Here is a 23,144-nt window from a genome sequence, read left to right as displayed (position 1 = left end):
TTTAGATAAATTTAATAAAAAAAAATATTTTCTTTTAAACTTTTTACATAAATTTTCTTAAAAAGACTAAAAAATTTATAACAATTCTTTTTCTAAGTTTTTCGAATACTATTTACTATTAAAACTTCTCTAAAATAAAATTCTAGTGAAATTTTGAAGAGATTTAAATTTATGTGCATAAATATTCAAAGAATTAATTAAATCAATTACAACGACGTCAGTTTATAAAGTAAAAATTTTAATTAATTAATATCAAAAATTTCAAATTGAATTTGTAAAAAATTCCAAAAATTGTAGTAATTATTGTGCTATACATTTATATTACATTAATTATAGCGATACCACTGAACTTATACCATTTCGACTATGTAGCACACTTTATTTTAAAAAAATTTTAGTTCTGTAATTTTTAATTTTCTTTCAAATTTTAAAATTTTTAGCCATAATAAATTTGTTCTAGCCAAATTAGTTCAATTTTTCAATCCATAGCATATCAAAATACGACAAATCGATCTTAATAATTTCAAAAGACTTCATAGGAATTATAAACGGTGTTCCACACTATTTGTGCGGTTGAGTGTTGCCAACTTAAAAAAAAACACAACGTGAAAGCTAACAATTCAGGGTAATAAAAAATGTAGCGCTACACAAAAGAACAACGCATTTTTATTGTTGAACAATATTTTGCAAATAATGAAAGTTAATGATAAAAAAATCCCCATAAAAAATATTCTATCTAAAATGTGTTTTGTATCAAAATTACTTCTTTCGTGAATTTTGGGACATTCTTTAATTTATAGATGAAAATTATGAAAGAACTTGAGTTTCTTAATGCTACAGATAGTGTTTTTTCATTTCGAATTGAATTTCTTTTTGTATTTTTATATGATATCGTTGTTGATTTTATTGGTAACGATGTTGATGTTTTTGTTTTTTATAATAGTGAACTTTGTGAGGATGGTAATCGTATTGGTAAAGGAAGAAATATTCTATCTAAAATGTCTATTGGGACATTCTTTAATTTATAAATGAAAATTATGAAAGAACTTTACTACAAAAAATTTATTCTAATTTTGAAATTAATTTACTGGGAAATTAAATTTAAAATCACAAAATTCTCTGATATTAAAATTGAGTAATTGCCATTCTGAATCATCTTGTATAATTGAAATATTAAAATAGATATATACCATTATAAAATAAGAATTATTTTACTCACATATTATATGAGCCTTTTGGAGTCAAAAGTATTAAATATAAATTACAGTTACTTACTTGAACAACAATATTATATTCGTTTGAAAAGCCAATATGAATGAATAAAAGCACGTACCCTAAAATCAAATATAATTAAAAGAAAACTTTTACATATATATTTATATTACATACATATTTTACATAATATATTTTTAAATATATACCAAATTATATACGAAAGAAAACTTGTTGTTAATTTCTCTCTTTTTATAAAACAAAAAGTTAAAATTTTTAAAAGTAAGTATACGTAAGTACGTAACGTAAAATTAAACGTAAAAGAGAACAGAAAATTAGTGGAAATTAATTATTTTTTATTTTTCCTTTCATAATATGCATATATGTATAAAAAGTGCATATTATTAATGTTGAATAAATGATGTTGAAAATTCGATTAACTTTTAAGAGATAATTATATAGGAACTTTTAGAATTTTGCAAGAAAACTTTAATTTTTTGAAAGATACGAGACTTAAACTAACTGAATTTCAGGGGAATATTTAATTTTCATTAAATTTTGTTTTATAAATTTTTATTTTCATATTCAATATTTAAAAATAACAGTTGAATCTGAATTAGTAGAACACCACTAAAATGAATGGGACTCATTTACTCTACTTATACATGTTGTACCTTTTCCATCTCTAGATTTATCCAATATAAAAAATCTGGGTATCCTGAAATAAACCATTTCCTTTATTCTAGCACAATTCTTTCCGAATTATTTTAATCAATAAACTTAAACTAAAAAGAGCCAAATACTGAAATTATATTTTTATAAAATTTTTATCAATTTCAGAAAAAAATTCCAAAAAAAAATCAAAGCATAAAAGGATATTTGCAACTTTTTTGATTATTTTTTTTTTAAATATTTTTTTAATTTTTTTTCAATTCTATTTTCACATTTTTTCTTTTTGTACAACAAAAATGAAAACGGAAAATTTGAAATTTTTTTTCTCGTTCTAACGAAAAAAGTTTTCATGTTTTTAATTTTTTACTTAAATATATTTTTCAGATAAGTATTTCGCTCCTCTATATTAAACATTTGAATTGAAAATTCATAAAAAAAAAACAACAGAAATCTTTTTTAAAAAAATGTTAAAATTAGTGTTTTGGAAGTGAAAAATTATTTAAATTTTATTTTTTTTTTCAAAGTTCTGTTCGATTTATTGCACTATAATGACTTAATTGCAAAATTAATTAAAACAAAATTAATAAAAAATTTAAAAGCATTTTTTAATATGCAGAATAAAAATAAATCAAACACAAAACAAATTTTTTTCATATAATTGAAAATTTTGAAATTGAAAATTATTCAAATATAGAATAATATGAAATCGTGTACATTATATGAATAACAACAACAAAACTTATATTCTATGATTTTTCAATATTATAATGACACCTATTTTACGCTTAAATGTTACAAAACTGACATTTATGCTGTTATTAATAGCAAGCAATTTAATAATTGGAATTTCAAATGACAGTTTAAAATTAAATAATACAGCATTAAAATTTTTACCATCGACAACAGAAGCAACAGCAACAACGATAAAATCTTCATCATTATTATCACAAATATATAAATCATCGATTCGTTTATCAACATTTCCAACAACAATATCATCACCGTTACCAGTAACAAAAAAACCAATAATAACTACAACGTCAACGAGGACAACAACAACACCAACAACAATAACAAAAATTCTTCCAACAAAAACTTTACTGTCATTATCTAGAAAAGAAGAAAATTCATTCAAAAAAATTAAAATTCCATCTTTTCATCACCAAAAACATATTGCATATGATAAACAAAAAGAAAAATTGTTAAAAATAAAAAAATATCGGAAAGAACAGCACAGTAGTAGTAATCAGTATCGTCATAGCTTTGATTATTTTGAAGAAACACAAATTACTAAAAAACAACGATCACAACAAAAAAAACACAAAAATCAAAATCATAAAAAATATCGTCATTATCTTCAATATAGTTTTAATAGAAAAACTTATAAAAATGGTAATCAAAATTTTATATCAGAAAAATTACAAATACCAAATGAAACTCAATTACAATTACAAAAACAAATTTTCAATAATCATTTCAAAAATCATGATGATGATGATTATGACAAATATTTGATTGATTCACAACAACAAAAACATCGTCAACTTCAACTATTACAAATACCAAAAAACAGTCGTAATATAATAAATACAGAAACAGAAAAACCCTTACCAATACCATTACCATCCTCACAAAGTTCACTATTACAAAAAACAAAAACATCAACATCGTTACCAATAAAATCAACAACAAAATCAACAACGATATCATATCAAAATACAAAAAGAAATTCAAATCGAAATGAAAAAGCACCATCTGTAGCATTAAGAAATTCAACATTTCTATCATGGATTACAACAGAATCAACTCCAGTATTATCAAAAGTATTGTCATCATTATCATCATCATCAAGAACAATATCAACAACACAACTTAATAATATTGAAGGAACAAGAATATCAACCGCAATAAAAACAACAACATCATCATCTTCATCATCACCGTTAACATCATCTACATCACTTTTATCACCATTATCAATTCCATCATTGTACAAAAGTAATGATGATACGATTACCAAAAATAATGATGATTTTAAGGATAATAATAAATTTTATGTTAATAATAATGATTATGATGAAAATTCAAAGTTACCATTTGAAGGTCAGCATTTTCATCAACATCATGGTCTCCGTTACCGTCGTAACAGTAATCAACAACAATGGGCAGGTAAATGAAAAACTGATGCAACAAAAATAAAAATTGTTTCTTTTTTCTGTTTTTTCTTTTTTGTGTTGATAAAATTGAGATTTTAAACAAAACAATAAAAAAAGAGAGAGAGGGGGAAAAAAAGTGAAACATAAATATTTTTTTTTTTAATGAAATCAGAAAGAAAAGAAAACAAACTATTAAAATAAGAAAAAAAAAATTTAAGGTAATGGAAAAAACAGAAAAAGAGAGCTAAAGAGCGGATAAGACGGATGAGAAACTTGAATGGGAAAAAACATTTAAAAAGAAACGTTACATGTGTTTCAAATTTCTTTTATTTTGTTCTTCTCATTTGCTTATTGTTTTTTTTTCCTTTTCATCCTTAAATCTTTGGAATTTTTTAATATTTTTGGCTGATTTTATGTTGAAAAGAATGACATACCACTTACTACTCATCTTTTTTTTTCTGAAATTCTTTTCAACATTTCCGCTTTTTTGGTAGTCATAATATCCAAAAAAAAGAGAAAAAAATTTATTGTATCAACCAATTTCAGCAACATCCTTCAAGTAGAATAGAGCAAATTAAAAAAAAAATTGAAGTGAAAACAACAAAAACGTTTTTCCCTACTTGTTTACTTTTTTTTTCATTCTGTTGATGTGTTTTCAACTGATCTGAGAAAAGAATAAATTAATTTTGTGAAAACGACATTAATGATAACACAGAAATACTTTTTCCAAACATTTAAAAAAAGAAATTAAAAAGGAAAAATGTTCATTTCAATTTTCATTTTTTCGTTTTCAGGAAACTTTTTATTTAAGTTTAATGTTAATTAAGACATTAAAAACCAAATAAACTGGCAGAAATTTACATTTTTAGCTTTACGTTAAAATGTTTTCGAAATTTATTGAATCACATCATGAGAAATTCGACATAAAGAATTAAAAGAAGTGGTTTTTTTTTTATCTCCATTACAAAATGGAAATTTGTCAATTAAATACATTAAAGTCGGTACAAAATATTTGAAATTCACAAAACCGAATTGTACAAAAGAAAACAAAAGTACAATTAAATTTCAATTAATCAATGACACTTGTGCTTGATTTATTCTATACTATCAGAATGTGACACTAAAGCTATTCACCAAAATTATATATTTTTCATCAATTTGTCATGGTGACTAACTAGTTTTTAATACAATAACTTTAATTTATATTCTTTAGCATCAGTCAGTCAAAAATCATTGAAAATTATTTCAATAAAAGCATCTTGTGATTTATTATTAAATCCTTTTCATTATTCAAAATTAAATTTATAATAAACATATTGTTTATAAAATACTTGTCATAATGACTTGAATACATGTAGTATATAATTACGTACAATTTATACCAATATTTCTATTTAAAATTAGAGTCAAGAAATCTCACCAAAACACCAATATTACAAGGAACATTTGGGATATCATCAGATATGAAAAATAATCAAGAGAATTACACCTACCATAGAATATACAATGATCCGCAACAGTCACATGATATAGCGATTTATCATGAAAAATATAAAGTAAAAATTATAATATTCAATCAAAACTATAATATCCTTAATGAAAACTTTTTTTTATATTGTATTATATTATATTCAGAATCAAATAATGCCATCCAAAATTTTAACGTCACCAAGAATAGTTAGATCTACAGAAAATATAAATTATTCTAGTAGTGAAAATAATAATGATAATAATGATAAACTAATTTTCCAAGAAACCATATCAACAACAGAAGAATTTCCAGAACAGTATTATTCAAAACATCAACATCGTCGAAACCATAAACATCATTATCAACATCATCATCATTCACAATATAATAACAAAAAGGAACTTAATGTAAAACGATTACAAGAAGAACAATATCAACGTAAACGTCATCATGAACGTTATAGAAAACGTCATCAACATCGAAAACATCATCATAAACAAAATAACAAAAATATAAAAAGAATTCCAATTGCAAGTAGTGATCAGGAAAATATTCTTCTTAATTCAAATAATTTCGACAAAAAATATTGTGAAAAATTCTTCTCACATAATCAACCCACTACACACCAGGAACAACATCATGCCAATAATCATCATCAAGAAAATCATCGTAAATATCTGAATCATCACAATCATCATCGTCATCGCAATATTCAAGATCGCTATGAAATAAATAATCAATATAGAAAAAATTATAATCAATATCAGGATTCTAATAACAATAATAATAATAATGATGATGAAAAATACCAAGAACAACAATATTATTTAAAAAAAAATAATAAATATGAAAATGAAAAAGATATGGGATTTGTTCAGTCATATCATAATAATAAAGACAATACTGAACATATTTATAATATCGAAAACAAGAACAACAATCAATATAATATCGAAAATAAGAAACAATATTCATATCATAATCAATATCATAGTATAAGAAACAGCAATCGTCATTATTATTCGACTGATTATTTCATTGATAATATTGATAAAGATAATCATAATTCTAGTAATATTAATTACAATAATAATAAGGATAATGTAGATAATAATAGATATATAAATTATAATGATAATAGTAATAGTAAAAACAGGTTTTACAATAATAATTATCATAATAGTATAAAAAATAATAGTGATAGTATAAGTAGTACAAATATTCATGAAACACCAAATGGTGCTATTAATAATATTAAAAATAATAATTATTATCAAATTTATGATAAAATAAATTTAAATAATAACAATAATAATCATTTTAATGTAAATAATAAATTAAATATAGAAGAAAATTTTAAATATCCTTTAATGTTAAATAAAGATTCATTAAAAACAACAATTATGCCACAACAACAATTATCATTAAATAATAATGATGATAATATTAATAATTATGATGAATATGTTGATGATGATGCAACAATATTAACAAATAATATAAAAATAAATCATTTTACAACAAGTGAAAAAATGCAACAAGAACAAAAACAACGTATTAAAAGTATGGTATTTAGATCATTACCAGATACTCTTGAATATCATGAACATTATAATATACATTGGCCAGTTAAACGTGAAGCAACTGTTGAAGGTGATGTTATATTAGGTGGTTTAATGATGGTTCATTCACGTGAGGATACAATTATGTGCGGTCCAATAATGCCACAAGGTGGTATACAAGCATTAGAGGCTATGCTATATACAATTGATCGTATTAATGAAGCAAAATTTTTGCCAAATATACGTTTAGGTGCTCATATATTAGATGATTGTGATAAAGATTCTTATGGTTTAGAAATGGCTGTTGATTTTATTAAAGGTAAGTAAGTATAATTTATGTACTTATTACCTAGGTCCTAGGTGACTATATCAAATTATGTTTTAGAATAAAGCTTATCTAACAAACATAATGATAACAGCAATTTTTCGAAAATAAATTTTACAAAAATAAAATTTGTAGAAATGTAAAACTTAAATTTCGAAAATCGATTCGAAGAATAAATAAAATATAAAAATTGATATTTAAAAATTAATTTCGTATACACTTTTATTTCTTAATAAATATTATTTTAATAAAATTTTTAATTAATTTTGTGAAATTTTAATAATAAAATAAATTTATTTAGCGTTTCGTTTACAGACAATGCTAGAGTCATTTTTATATCTATGTTATTTTGACATCCTTTTTTCCAATCTTCTGATTTATTAACACTTTTTTTAATAAAATACAAATTTATTCCGCCTTCAGAATTTTGTAGCTTTTTTCAACACACACATATTAATTACGCAAAAAAAATGTTAACCTTTAAATGGACGACGATATCTGTACAGTGGTTCTATATGGTATTGCACAGGGCCTAGTCACGAAAATTTCTAATGTCAGATTAATCTCTCTCTCTCTTGTCTGCATATCCATGAGGTGGATGTAAGCGAATCATATGTTTGTAGTTAATTGTTGCTGTTACTATTGCTGTTGTTACTATTACTTTGGATGCTTAAGTAATTTGCGAAACAATTTCTTTAAACTCTTCTCGATTTTCCACAGTGCGCATCAAATCGCCAATGTTTCGGATACCAGTCCAGTTCCGTATGTTGCGTAACCAGGACATTTGCTTCCGGCCAGCGCTTCTTCTGCCTTCAATTTTGCCTTGAATAATAAGTTGAAGAAGCTGATATTTTTCTCCGCGCATAAAATGTCCGAAATACGAAGTTTTTCTTTGCTTTACGGTCCTTAGTAGTTCCCTTTTTGTTTGTGCTCTTTGAAGGACTTCATAATTTGAAACGTGTTCTGTCCATGATATTCGGAGCATTTTCCTGTATGTCCACATTTCAAAGGCTTCCAATTTGTTCATTAACGGAACCCCTAAGGTCCAACATTCCATACCGTAGAGTAGAACTGACCAAACATAGCATTTCAGAAACCGCAGTCTCAAATTTATGTTTATATCTCTGCTAGTAAAGATTTTATTGTATTTGCAGAAAGAGTTACGTGCCATTTCTATTCTACACCTAATTTCTTTTTCAGAGCTCCATTCTTCTGTAAGCCAGCAACCAAGGTATTTAAAACTGTTGACTCGTTCTATCGGTGCATTGTTTATTAGGATTTTGGCATTTAGAAATGGGGTTTTATCTCTACTTACAATCATAAATTTTGTTTTTGTTACATTTATGTGAAGACCGTATTCTTTGCTATGTTGGTTTACTTGATCAACTAAGAATTGAAGATCATTCATATTGTCGGCAATTAGGGTTGTGTCGTCTGCATATCGAATGTTGTTGATGTATTTGCCATTAACTTTTATCCCTTTTGGCATTGTTTCGATTGCTTCTTGAAAAATCGCTTCGGCATAGATGTTAAATAGAAGCGGTGATAGTATGCAACCCTGTCGAACTCCTTTTTTTATTTCCACTACTTTTGTGATGCCATCTTTTGTTCTAACATGCGCATTTTGATGCCAGTATAGATTTTGTATGCAGCGCATGTCTTTCTCATCAATGAACATATCAGCTAATATTTCCATCATTTTGTTGTGATTGACATTGTCAAACGCCTTTTCATAATCGATGAAACATAAAAATACATCTTTCCTAACATCGCGACAATTTTGTACCAAAACTTGAATACTAAATAGTGCTTCTCGCGTTCCTGTTCCATCTTTGAATCCAAACTGGGTCATACCCATATTTTTTTCACATTTCTTATAGATTCGATTATGCAGTATTTTCAAAAATATTTTTAAGGCGTGACTCATCAGGCTTATTAAACGATGTTCATTGCATGTTTTGGCATTGTTCTTTTTTGGTAACGGTATGAAGGTGGATTTTAGCCAATCTGTCGGAAATTGTCCACTATCGTAAATATGGTTAAATAATTTTTCCAAAATCACCAATTTATCCTCATTTATAAGTTTTAATATTTCAACCGGCAAATCATCTGGTCCAGCAGCTTTGTTATCTTTAGATAATTGGATAGCTTTACGAATCTCATCTCGTGTTATAGACGGTCCCGTAAGTTGCCTACCTCCATGGTTGTTATCAGAAATACCAAATCTATTGTTATCTGAGAATATTTCTTCGATATATTTTGCCCAGAAATCTTTTCTTTCTTCAGCGTCAACAATTATTTGGTTTCTATGATTTACCAAAATAGATGGATTTGATTTACGATATTGTCCTGAGATTTCCTTTATTTTTCTGTGAAGGCTGAAATCATTGTGTGTACGTTGTATTTCTTCGATTTGTTCGCATTCATTCTTTAGCCAATCTGCTTTTGCCCTCCGACATTCCTTTCTAATTTCTTTCTGTAGTCGACGATATTCTGAAATATTTTTATTTATGTGTTTCAGATTAATGATTGACAAAAATAGACTTTGCAAAAATTTATAGATGTTTAATTTCTGTTATTGTTAATATTTTTCTGTTCTTCTTCCGATTTATTTTTTTTACTTCAAAATAACATAAGAAAATTTTGTTTAATTTTTAGTATAAAACACAATCATGGGTAAAATTTTCCTGATGGGTTGAAAAAAGGTTAAAATTATCTTACTTGGAACTGAAATATTTTTACATTTAAATAATCATTTAATATTATTATTATTATTATTTTTCTTGATTTTTGTTCCCTTTCTTATTCGTATTCGTGTTGAATACTTTACAATTATCCTTGATTTTCTTAAATAACAAACCCTTATACATATAAATAAAAATAAACGAAAAAAAAAAAAATATTATATTTTATTTGAAAAGAAAACTAATGAATTCTAACACTTCTCTATTGTACCATAAAAAAGTCTATTCAAAATATTAAATATTTTTATTTCCTAAAATGGTAACAAAAAAGATATTTGAAATTTACATTTATATCATGAAATCCCCGAATATACAGAAAAATCAAAAGGAAATTTCTTAAATATTTAATATAAAAATGAAAGAATAAAAAAAAATTAAATTCTCCTGCTGTTCTCAACTATATTATTGATTAGATCTTTTTAATTTTAAATATTTTCTATAATATTCTAAGACGTTTCTAGGAATAACCAACACAATAAAATTTTATTTTATATTGTTCCAACTCCATCCATTTTAATTCAAATAATGATTTTTCATTGAAGAAAAGTAATTTTCAAGGCAATTTTAAAGAAAAATTGTTTATTTTGCTTTTTTCATTTTTAAAAAATAAATCAGGGCACACGACATTATATTTAATATTTCTAAAATACAAAATTATAATATCAATATAAAATGGAAAAAATAGAAGCAATTTTAAAATCAATTAAAATTAATCACAACAATTTTTTTCATTAAACTTCCAAAATGTTGTAGCGATGATTCAATCTAGAAAATAATATTAAATAAATTTTTAAAGTTTTGTTAGCTTAGCAGTTAAAATTGTATAAAAAAATTGTTTCCATTATGCAATGATGAAAAGTTCAATTGTTGAATCGAAATATTGACTCTGTGTACTGTTATTAATATTACAAAACGTATTGGACTAGGGCTTCCACATTAGCAAATTTTCATATCAGTGTGTTTCATTCTATGAAACAATACCAATTATTAAATTAGTAAATTGCATACAAGAACTGCCGAATCGTATTCTAATTTAATAGTGCTCTGGCACTCACTTTTACTCTAAGTAGTTTTGAAAATTCAATAAACCTCATGTTTTGGGTTACCTTTGCGACGGATGAAGAGATATGTGAGCAGATGAGAAAATAATTCCAAATCGATCACAATTTATCACCGTTAAATTATATCAAATGATCTCAGACCATATTTTCTCAAAATTACAAACGAAATGATGAATTTTTTACCTTCAACTTCATATTTTTAACTTCAATATTGGAATTACATCATTAATAAATTCAAAATAATAAAAAAATTTTACATAAAACTTTCATTTTTATTTTCGCATAATTGTTACGAGAAACATAAATGCTTAAAATTTTGCAATCAAATACGTATTCCAGTAAAGGACAAACAAAGTAGAATTTTTGTAAACATTTTTTTTGTATTTAATTTATTTGAACGTTCCAGTAAAGAAATAAGATTTTCTATTGAAATGCTCAAATTTTCTGTCCTAACTGTTAAAAATAATGACTACTTCTAATGATATTTGAGCGTAATGATCAGCAATCCACCCAAATTATATTTGCATTTCCAACTGTTCTCGCACAGACACGACCTATTTCGTATTAAATTAACAACTTAATATTGTAAAATTTTCATTTTGAATACCTACATTTTCATTAAACTTTAAAATCTCTCTTAATATTAAATTTTTAGTTGAAGAACTTCATAAATACATTCATATATTCAAAAGCTTACAAAATCAGCTTAGGTTCCTCATTATGAAACCATAAAATTTATTCAACATGTTACTCAAACCTATTAAAAACACATAAAAAAAAATAAACAAAATTTCCTTAAATGTGCGTTAATCTGATTAAATTTCATTCAATCTAAATATTTTTCATGTGATCTTTTTAAAATGTGCGAAAAATATTTGATAAGTTTTTATAGCCTAAAAAGTAAAAGGACATAAATTTTCTAACATTTAAATAAGAAATTTCCTTTTTTTTTGTTGTTATAATCATATTAAATAATACAAAATAAGGATTTGTTGTCCTTTTTTTTTTTGTTGATGGTCATTTTTTTCTTGTGTATTCATAAAGCTCTGTTTATAATCAAACACATACCGTAACGGTAATGGAGTAAGTATGTTAACACGTTGAAAAAAATTGTTTGCATAACATAAGGTTCAAAATAAAAATAATTACATAACATTGACAGTTCATATAAACTTATTCAGAGTTTAAAAAAAAAATTATTGATAAGATCTTTAAGTTTTCAGCAAATTTTAAAAGAGCTACTTGCAATATTAAAATAAAATTATGGATGCATTTGTGAAATTATACTTAGAAGGCCATTAGGCTGGATATTTTGAAAAATTCTCGAAAATGAAAAGAAATCAAACTCTTCTTATTGAGTCTATCTCGGGACAAAACCACACATTTTCGTTAATGCAGTAGAAAAGTTACGCAACATGTTGATATCTCTCGTTTTTGAATTTTTGATTTATCATAAGCTATCAGAAATAATTACAAGTTATTTCTATAGGGCAACACGCCGCACTCCCATATTATAAAATTAGTTAATTTCATTGTTTTAAGAAAAACTATAAAAATCGCAGACGAAGCTTAAAATTCAAAGAAGCTTTTACTTTAAAATTTCAAATAAATCACATCGTGATAATCAGATTCATTATATTATACTGCTTCGAATGTTCATTCATTTGACATGGATTCGACATAAAGAACTGGCCAATCAATTAAGTGTCAAAAACGCCTATACATTGGCATGTATTTAAAATACGTCATTTAAAGACTTTATTAGTTACGTCTTAAGCTTAATTACTTTTAATTAAGTCTTAAGATGCAATTAAAAGTAATTTTAACGGTGTAGTACCGCAGTTATTATATTTCCGGAACATCTTATACAACATCATTATTGCTGTCATTTCCTTCTGGAATAAATAAATTTAATTATCATTGTGTTATTCGGAAGGTGATCATCATAAATTTATTGAATAGAATTTTTCTATTATTTTTTATTATTTTTTTTATTATGTACAGTCAAATGGACATCTGAAATATATACATAAACAAAATATAGAAAAGCAAAAAGGGATCCTTTTACAAAAAAAAAAGGACAATATGCAAAAATTATTATTTTGATCCTTGAAAAATATATTTTAAAATATTTTAAGAATTTAAAGAAATTTCAAAAATTTTGGTTTTCCCAGGAATTCATTCTTAGAATTTGTTTCGTACAATAAAATTGTAGAACAATACAAGATAAATGTTCTCAGATCTCTTGTACTCTTTTACAATTAATTATTAAGATTATTGTAACATAAATCATTTAATAAGTTCATATTTAGAATAGTTATTGAATTGTGTTACTTTTGAATTCATCATTGTAGTTAAAATTTTTGCAATTTCCTCTATTCATAAATATTTTAGGCTTTTAAATTGGATTTTACTAAAAGAGTTGCTCATTCCTGTTTCTTAAATTTTAATAATTTGTTATAATATGCCAACAAATTTTTCTGTTCATACAATCGCAGTTGTTAAAAAGTTTCTTTCTGTAGGTAATTAATTACTTTTTGACATAGATCGTTTAGAATTTTTGCCGTATGAAGAAATGCTCGAAAGATATTACAAATTTAGAGTTGAATTTTGATTCGATTTAGATCTGTCTGCTTACCAGACGGTTTAGCTGTTTATTAATCTGTCTTATTCAGGCAATAACTCAAAAACAAATTAAGCTAACGAACCAAAAGTTGGCACTGACAAGAATCCTATTTAATTTTAGTTCAATTGAAATTGTGGTTCAAGTTGTGCTATATAATTCAATATAAACAAGTTGTGCTATATAATTAGTCATAGACTATATAAACTTATCCGTATTAGACCCATATTCTAATAAAATGTAGTAAGCTGCCACGAAAATTCAATAATAAAATTTTCGTTTCCAGAAACCCCTACAAAGAACAACACTAAAATTGTTCACAACCATGTATACTAACGAGCTTAACTATCACATCCGAAATTATTTGACCACTATCATTATTTTCCCAATGATTTATTGATATAAAGGAGAAAAATACTATTATCGATTCAAATTTTAATTTAAATGTATTAAATTTATTTAAATCGACTCTCGAATTTATTATTAATGTCATCAATTAGCCATGTTGTATGCCTTCTCCCCCCTTTTGTTATTATTTTTTTTCTTTCTTCTCAAAAACTTTTACTTTCATATTCTCTTATGAAAACAAAATGAAATATGAAAAAAAGAAAGTAAAAAATTTTTTTTAGCACCAGATGGTGTAAATTGTTGGAAATTTACGAAACAAAAAAAAATCAAAAAAGCACACCATGGAAATTTATAGGGATATATTTTTCCGATATATACAGAAGCTCCTCTTTAAAATGCCACTGGACATTAAATTCATAATGAAAATTCAACAAATATAAAATGTTTTTTTTTTGTCCTATATTAATATTATTAATATTTGTACATATTTACATATATTGTAAAGAAAGTAAATACTTTTAATACTGTTCAACGGTCTAAAGTTATAAGACATGGAGCATAGCTACCATTTTACTTCTAATTTAAAGTGTTAAGAAATAAAAAGAAAATGTTTCCGTGTCAAATTATCTTTAAACTAAGTGAATTCGTTTTTAGATTTTGATTACTTTTTGTCAAACCGAAGGAAACTGTAAGATATTCCCTACTCGAACGGCTTCCTTAATTTAATAAAACTTTAATTTACGGCCAGCTATTAAAGGCAGCTCAAAATTAACTGCTTAAAACTGTGCAAGAGTATATAAAAAATTGTTGTTTAATTGAAAATATGGAATTAACTTCTAATTATGTTTATAAAAATTGATCCCGTTATTAATTGAACTCCCACATCTTTTTTCAAAATAAAATGTTCTTCTAACATTCCTCTTTGATCTGTAAAATAAATTAGTTATGAAAATGTAATTTTACAAGGGCTTATATTTTTAAATTATAACACCTAAATTAAGAAATTTAAACAACAGTACACTTATTTTATTGGACCTAAAAATTATCTAATTTTCAACAAAAATTAATATTAAATGGTCTAGAAGGAACTACCAAAATATAATAGATGGTTACGGACTCAAGAGGATTTTTAACTAAAAAGGAACTTAAAATAAAATTCTGAAGAAGTCACCTGAACTTCTTTTTATGTTTTGTTACACTTTCCAACCACTCAAAATGCGTACACCTTCCTATGCATATATAAGAAAAATGAAATTGTAAAAAATTAAATGAAAATTTTTAATTTATTAACTTTTCCGTTTTGTTTTCATTTTTTATTCAAAACAAAAAATTCTTTAAGAGAAATTCTTTTCTACGTGTATACTGAAACCGTATGGGAATTTTGACTTCTTAAGGAAGTTGAAATATTTTTTCTAAGTATAAGGAAGGGTAATACATTTGAAATTTAAGTAATTTTTTCTTAGTATTTATTGAAATCAAAAAAAAAAAATTGAAAATAAAAATTATTGGAAAATAAGCACATTTTAACTTTAATATTATTATTTTGGTAATAATTTAAAATCAAAAATAATTTACTTTGTCTTGAATGTTAACAGGTGGGAGGGGGGCGAGGGAGTAGGAATGCAAATATCCTAAAAAATATTCATTTCTTTCAATTTTAAAAAATCAGGTTAATTTCTTAAAAACTGAGAATTTTTTGTTTTGAATGTTCAGCACCTATACTTCAAAACATATTCAGAAAACATTAACAAAGTAGAGCTAAATCAATATGAGTAAGTTTAGCGCTGAGGAAAGGAAAGCTTTATTCGTAGTAGAATTTAAATTTATAATTTTTTTTAAATTTTATTTTTTAAAATGATCAGTTTTGGAATTTAAGCAAAATTTAGCTCTGAACAATGGTAACTGCCCCTCTATTGACGGACCAAAAAAATTAGCAGTAGTACACAAACATAATGAGTTGCAGTTACTAAGTTTTTAAAAGTTAAATTTTATATTTTTATACTTATGTAAGAATTTTGACAAGCAGTCTGAAATTAATAAACCCAATTTTATATTTTTATTTTTCAAAAATATTTTTATAGAAAAAAGTATTGTTACATTTCTCGCGCCATTTTTCTTTCGTTGCACACCAACATTCTAAGGCACTCAAATTTTAAGAGAATGCTTGTAAAAGTTTAAAATTTATGTTTTCTTACAAAATCGGAATTTTTTTCTGTTTTTTTTTCTTTTGAAATTCCAATCATGTAACGTTATAATTTAAAAAGAAAACGTGAGCGTATTTTGTACTTATAAAAAGCTTAAATACTTTTGATTCACCGTTATGCGTTTTTCAAAATTATGATTTGATTTTTTAAGGCTGTTTTCGGTTTTTTTTGTTTTTGTTTTTCCTTTATTTTCTGTACTTAATATTTTCATTGTATTTCTTTTTATGTTCATGGTTTCTTTAAGGATAACGTTACATTTTTCAAAAAGTTTCGTTGTTTTTTTTCAATTGTTTTTCGTATTACAAATACATATACAATAAGAGTTCCAGGTTACATAGGGTATTGTGAGAAATTAACTTAAAAGTTACTTTAATAGAATTTCTAATTATTATTATGACATTTTTTTATTATTATTATTCATAGAGATGTGCTATAATATATTTGGGTATTTATTATTTTAGAATATACTACAGGACTGAGTATTATACAAAAAATAATTTTCCCTAAAGAGCATTCTTTTCTTTTTTAGAATTCCCAAAAATTGATTTATATAAAAATTTTTTTTGGTCTGTTTTTTTTTAAAATAAATTGTAAGATTTCCTTTTATTTAAAACAAAATACAAAATTTGTGTCCTTTACACGATTCAATTTGAATTTATTAAAAATATGTAAAAAAAAATTATACGTGATATTTGGTAAAACAGATCCTTTGTCCTTCAATTATATATTATAGTTATTTATGGAAATTATAAATATGCCAGTATACAAAAATGTTGTATTTTTGTATATTAGAAACCACAAAAATATTTTATTTTTCATAAATACGTAATTAAATAATTGGGTTAATGTTATCAGTAGAGGATAAGAAAATGTTTATGAAAGAATATTAGTTGCTATGTCACGAAATAAATCCGAAGAAATACCAAGATTATTTTGTTTTTTATTTTATTTTAGTACTTTACTATTTTGTCATAATAATCACAATTTAATTCCTATAAAAAATTTTCGAATATAAAATATTTGATTAAAAGAAACCTTTCTCAAAAATATTCTTCTACTCTTTAGTTAAGTATTAACTTTGTTCTATATTCGATGTGTTCTGTTATCGATATTTCTTGATTTAATAATTCTCGCGATTTTCCAAATTCCTTTGAAATTTTTTCTTTAATTTTTTCTTTCTAACAAAAATATAAAAATTTTCTATTAAAATAATTATAGTTGGCAACCCTTCATACTTTAAAAAAATTCGCGTAATCACACGAAAAATAAAAAATGTAACAAAAATGAAGAGGAGAGAAAAAAGATTACAAGTAGGCAACAGAAATCTTAAAATGTTCATTGATTCAGAAAATTATATTTTATATTGAAATAGCTAAGCTAGTTAGTTATTTTGATTCTATCCTCTTATATAAACATTTTATAATAATTTTTACTCTAGAATTTTTTTATATTGCCACGCATGAAGTGTGCAAAGTATATGATTTCGGAATATTGTTTTTTTTTTTGTTTTCTGTACATCATATACGTACATAATATTGAAAACGTTTACACTTTTCCATAATAATCACTTATAATAATTTTATTTTTTGAAGCGATAAATATGCACAGGATTAAATCATAATTTATATTAACAATAATAATACCAAAGGATTAGATCAGATTTTATTTATTTAATTTATACAATGTGTAATAGTAAATGATTGTTTGTTATATAAATTTATTTTCTATGTAATAATTGGAATATTGTGTGTTTATTAGACTTTAAAGTTTAAATTGAATTACGTATTACACGATAAAACAATTTTTAAGAACTTTGTACTGAAAACAAATAAAAACTAAGTTGGGTCAAGCCAATGGTTTGTGTATGGGTTACGTTTAATAAGTAAAAATATACTTTTCCAAAATAGTTATATTTTCCGAAATATTTCAAATGATTGCATACATCCAGGATGAAACAAAAAATATTTAAAACATAGCGTTAATAATAACGGTTAAATTCAAGGGTAAAATTAAAGTCGTCTCAATTAATAATCGCTCTCTAAATACTGCCACATTAAATTTGCTGTAATTTGAAAAACTCATTCTCACTTTTAAATTTAAAATTCCTCACTCGACAGTAAATTTACAAACCATTATAAGAATAAATATTATTGTTCACTATTTTAATGGTGATCACAAAACTATTTTGCGTTCTTTATCTCTTATAATTGCTATGAAGAATGATAATATTGTGCATCAATTAAAACACACATGTTATATTTTCAAATTTGATTAGTTTATTTAATTAAAAAATTAAGTATTTTTGTGAAAAAAAATCTATACCAATATTAATTTAGCGTAAATTTTAATTTGATTATTTTTTTAATTAAAAAAATTAAATTAAACAATTTAAAATTAATTGGATACTTTATAAATTGCATTATGTTATAATTTTTATAAACTCGTTTCCTATATGAAACTATTTAATTATCATAATATTCTGTATTTTTTTTTAATTTTAAATATCTAATCTATATGTGTAATCGTATGTAATATATAAAAATTAAATTAAAATTATTTAAATTGCTCAAAATTTTTAGCTATGAAAATATTTTTCTATATTATTATGATGCTATACAAATTTTGGAAAATTATAAAATCAATAAAATTTTATGAATGTTTTAACATTTTGAAATGTTCTATAAATATATACTTTTTAGTACAGCCATTGCACGTTCAATAGATTTGTAAATTTGTTTTTGATAGAAAGCTACTGTACAGCTGGACATAGTTATCTGCTAGTAGAAGTGCTTTTTTTGGAAATGAATTTAATGGGGTTATTATGGTTCGCGAAGCGAATATGTTCTCGAAGCAAATGACTTACTAGAATATTCGCCGAAATTATTTTATGGTTCACGAACAGATGAATTTACTAGGAAAAAGTCGTTGTTATCGAGATTTCAAAAAAAATTACAAATTCAAAAAGTATGAAAATATAAAAATACAAATATTTTTCCAAAATTTTTTGTTTAATTAATATTTTAACATTTTTCATTTATGAAATAAATGAAAAAATGTTTTCATTGACTGCCGATTTATTCTATTATGATGTAACCATACACCAGTAACAGTAGTAAAGACAAGAAAAATGCAAATATTGGAAGTATACGATGATACATAAGGGATCAATTAAATCCAGAAAATGCATTACCAGAAATCGAGTCAGGATAATTGCTTTCCATTAACTCTATTAATTTTGAAAATTGATATTTGAAATTTTTTAGTTTTGAAGACTAAAAATTTGATTTTTCAAAATTTTTAAATGAAAATTGTTTTTCAAACTTAATATTTCAGGATAATCATTAATTTTATTATACCAAAAAAAAATAAAATCACAAATAACGACAGATGAAAGCAATATCAAAAATACCTGCTGCTATGCCGAAAAAATCACAAATTTTTCCTCAAAGTTTTCAAAATTTTACTTTATAACTAAAAACAAAAAAATTTCTTACAATACTCTTATTTCTTACAATACAATAATTATTAATAATTAGTAAATTAATTTTTCTTTTTCTCTTTTTAAAGGATCAATAAGTAATATTGATGATGCCGAATATCATTGTAACAAAACACAAGTAAGAAAAGTGATATCAGGTGTAGTTGGTGCAGCATCTTCAGTTACTTCAATACAAGTTGCAAATTTATTACGTTTATTTCGAATACCACAGGTAAATAAATACTTTGATTATATTTTTAAATAAATATATTATGTATGTATATAAATGTACACAAAATTTCAACACGATACTGTTATAAATGTTTCTTATGCATGAAATTTAAAATTCATTGCTAAATTAATAGAAGAATTTAAAATTTTTTTATCAAAAAAAAAACCCCGATGATTCTTAACTCAAAACTAAAGTACAATTATTTAAGAATGACAAACAAAGTTTTAGGGAATGACAGAATGAAAATTCGAAGGAAACAAATAATATATATGATTATTAAATTTATATATGTATAATATAATTACATAAAAGTACCTACAATACACGTTAGTACATTTACATACATCGAAAAATTATACTTATCTCGCCCTGTTTAGAAGAAATATACAACAAGAATAAACATAATGAAATTGTACAAAGAAACTGAGATTTTATTGTTCATCCTTTAAGAATTAAACTTTTTCTTCTCTTCTTTAAAGAGAGGAAATATATTGAAAGACGTATCTCAGTAACATACTTACACAAAAATGAAAGTATGAAAAAGTTTTCTAATTAATAAAACAATACGAGTATAAGATTCTTCTAAACAAATACCTAAAATACACAGTATAGATATATGTATGAAGCATTAATATAAGGCGTAAATAAAGCTAAAATATTATAATAATTCCAATGTATCATAGGATCAACTTAAAAATTTTTCCAAATTAATAAATTTATTTCAATTCATAAATCAAAAAATTGAAATATCATTAGCATTTAAGAATTGTGTTAAATTCTACCGGAAGAATCACAAACAAAAACCGAAAGAATTGTGTATTGTTGCAAAAGATCTAAATACAGTTAAGGGTTTCATAATTTTAATTTTCTGCTTGTTTTCTAAATTCGGCAAGACGTAACATTGTCTTTATGATAAGAAACCAAAGATTGTAAAAACATACATAGAAAAAACATTGTATTCAAAAATTTATTAATTCCAGCTCAGTGAATTAAAGTCGAAATTTATAAAAATGAATTTTAAGTAAATTATAAAAGTGCACAATTTGCTTGCCTTTCTATGAAATTTAAGCCCAAAAACGGAACTGCACTTCTGGCCTATTTTTAAATTTAGGGATACTTGAAAAAACAGATGATCAGTTTACTTCAAGTTATAGTGCCCAAAAATAAGATCATCGCAGTATTTTGTTTTTTTTTTGTTATAATACCAGCAAGCAGCTCAAATTTATAATAAACAAGGCATAACTACCTATTTTAGCCGAAATTTTCGTGTAAAACTTAATATTAATGTTTAATATAGATCTTATATGAGAAATATTGTGTGACAAATCCAATTCCTTAGTACACTGCTCTTAGTACATAGTATATACTCCAATAATATCGTACGGCAATATTTAAAAAAAAAAATTACTTTAACTCTTCATTATTCACTACATAAAAGGAATTTAAAATTTTCAATCCCATCAATAATTAAAAAATAACATTTCATATTATATCATGGGAATAATTATATATGTATGCATGTTAAAAGTTAAAAAAGTTATGTAATTATATTTTTTTTTTAATTTTAATGTGGGTTAATATATTTTAAATGGAAAAAGTGTTGATTTCATAAAGACGAATTGTTAATAATTATTTTACACTTGTTTACTTTGTAATTCTAGAAAATCTTGATAAATGTTATACACGTACATATATATACTTATATAACAATATCTATACTTAGGTATGATAACTGTATTTAGGTTTATGCATATTTATAATAAATATATTAAAGTTAATTTAACTTTTAAGTTAACATAGAAGAAAAGTTGTAAATTTTTAGTACTAAAAAATCCAAGAGGCTTTCTTCACAAAGACGCTGTCAACATTTTAGAAAATTAAAGTGAAAATAACTTTAATGATAAGAAAAAAATTAATTTTTTGTTTAAAATTGATAAAGACTTCTGCCATTACAACAACATGATGAGTGTTAACAATGGGAACAGCAATTTTTGCAATAAAATAAAAAATTAAAATTTAGGAGATCTTAATCATATTGGCAAACTACTGACCAATAGTGGAAATCTGATGTAAAACACTTCGAAATACATAATATATTATGAAAATTCAAGCTTAAGAATGGTTAGATACATTTACTCAGTACCGGAAGTGTATATTTACTATGTCAAAGCAAAAAAGCACAAGCGGGAAAGCAGTCAGTCGCGTGAAGTCGGAATTAAGAAATTGGAGTTAAAAATTGAACAGTCTATTATGGGCAATGATTATAGGTTTTAAAGTTTGAAAAAAAAAAGAATTTTTGAAAAATGGATTTCTAAAATTTAAAAGGAATTCAATAAGTTTACTCGATTGCACTTCAGAAAAAAATCAAAATTCACATAAAAAAAAAATCTGGTGGGAATAGCACATAACCGACAACATTTTTATAGTATTACATAAGATTATGAAAATTTCCTTTAAAATATTTATTTAAAATTCTATAACAGATAGAAAATTGGCTTTAGTTAATGTGCTTGAAAAATGTAAATTTTGTTCTTGCTAGAGTTCAATTTCCGTGATCCGATACCGACGCAAAGTTTGCTAGTTAATTTTGTTAACAACTAGTGTCTCAGAGTATCTGATCGGAGATTCATAGACACACAGACAGGCAAACCGAAAGACACCTGTAGGTCTTTCCTGTAGGTCGAAAGTAGGTTTCCACTGAAAACTCGATATACAAAATTTGATGCCATCATATCATACCTCTCTTATTGTAACGTATACAATGCGATCGGTAATAAAATATTTAGTTTTCCTTACAAAACAAAATTAATTTTTTAGTCAACAAATTCTTATGTAATGATTTTTCTCTTATTAATTTTCAAAAGTAACACTTAAAATATTTTTAATCAAAGTAGGTGCTTTAAATTTTAAACTTTTTAGTTTAAAAGTTTTAATATATACCTATCTAGTTTTATGTGAGGACAAATAGATTAATATTAAATTAAAATTGAAGCTAAGGTAAACCATATTTTACTTAGGATTTTAAAGAAGAAGAGTAGAAAATAAAAAAAAAAATT

The 23,144-nt window shown here is 24.4% G+C and overlaps 1 protein-coding gene across 1 annotated transcript in view; it reads left to right on the top strand.

Moving 5' to 3' along the window:
* The first annotated feature begins 6,978 nt into the window (after positions 1-6,978).
* Positions 6,979-23,144, top strand: part of LOC129606283 (metabotropic glutamate receptor 2) — a 42,198-nt gene continuing 26,032 nt past the window's right edge. The window contains exons 1-2 of the mRNA XM_055516520.1: positions 6,979-7,392; positions 19,946-20,088. Of these exons, the coding sequence (XP_055372495.1) occupies positions 7,044-7,392; positions 19,946-20,088 (492 nt within the window). The 5' untranslated portion in view covers positions 6,979-7,043. The remainder of the gene's footprint in view (positions 7,393-19,945; positions 20,089-23,144) is intronic.

The sequence above is a fragment of the Condylostylus longicornis genome, unplaced genomic scaffold (assembly GCF_029603195.1).
Source record: "Condylostylus longicornis isolate FDR11 unplaced genomic scaffold, ASM2960319v2 ptg000018l, whole genome shotgun sequence".
Classification (NCBI taxonomy): Eukaryota; Metazoa; Arthropoda; class Insecta; order Diptera; family Dolichopodidae; genus Condylostylus; species Condylostylus longicornis.
This window is presented reverse-complemented; position numbering and strand designations above follow the sequence as displayed.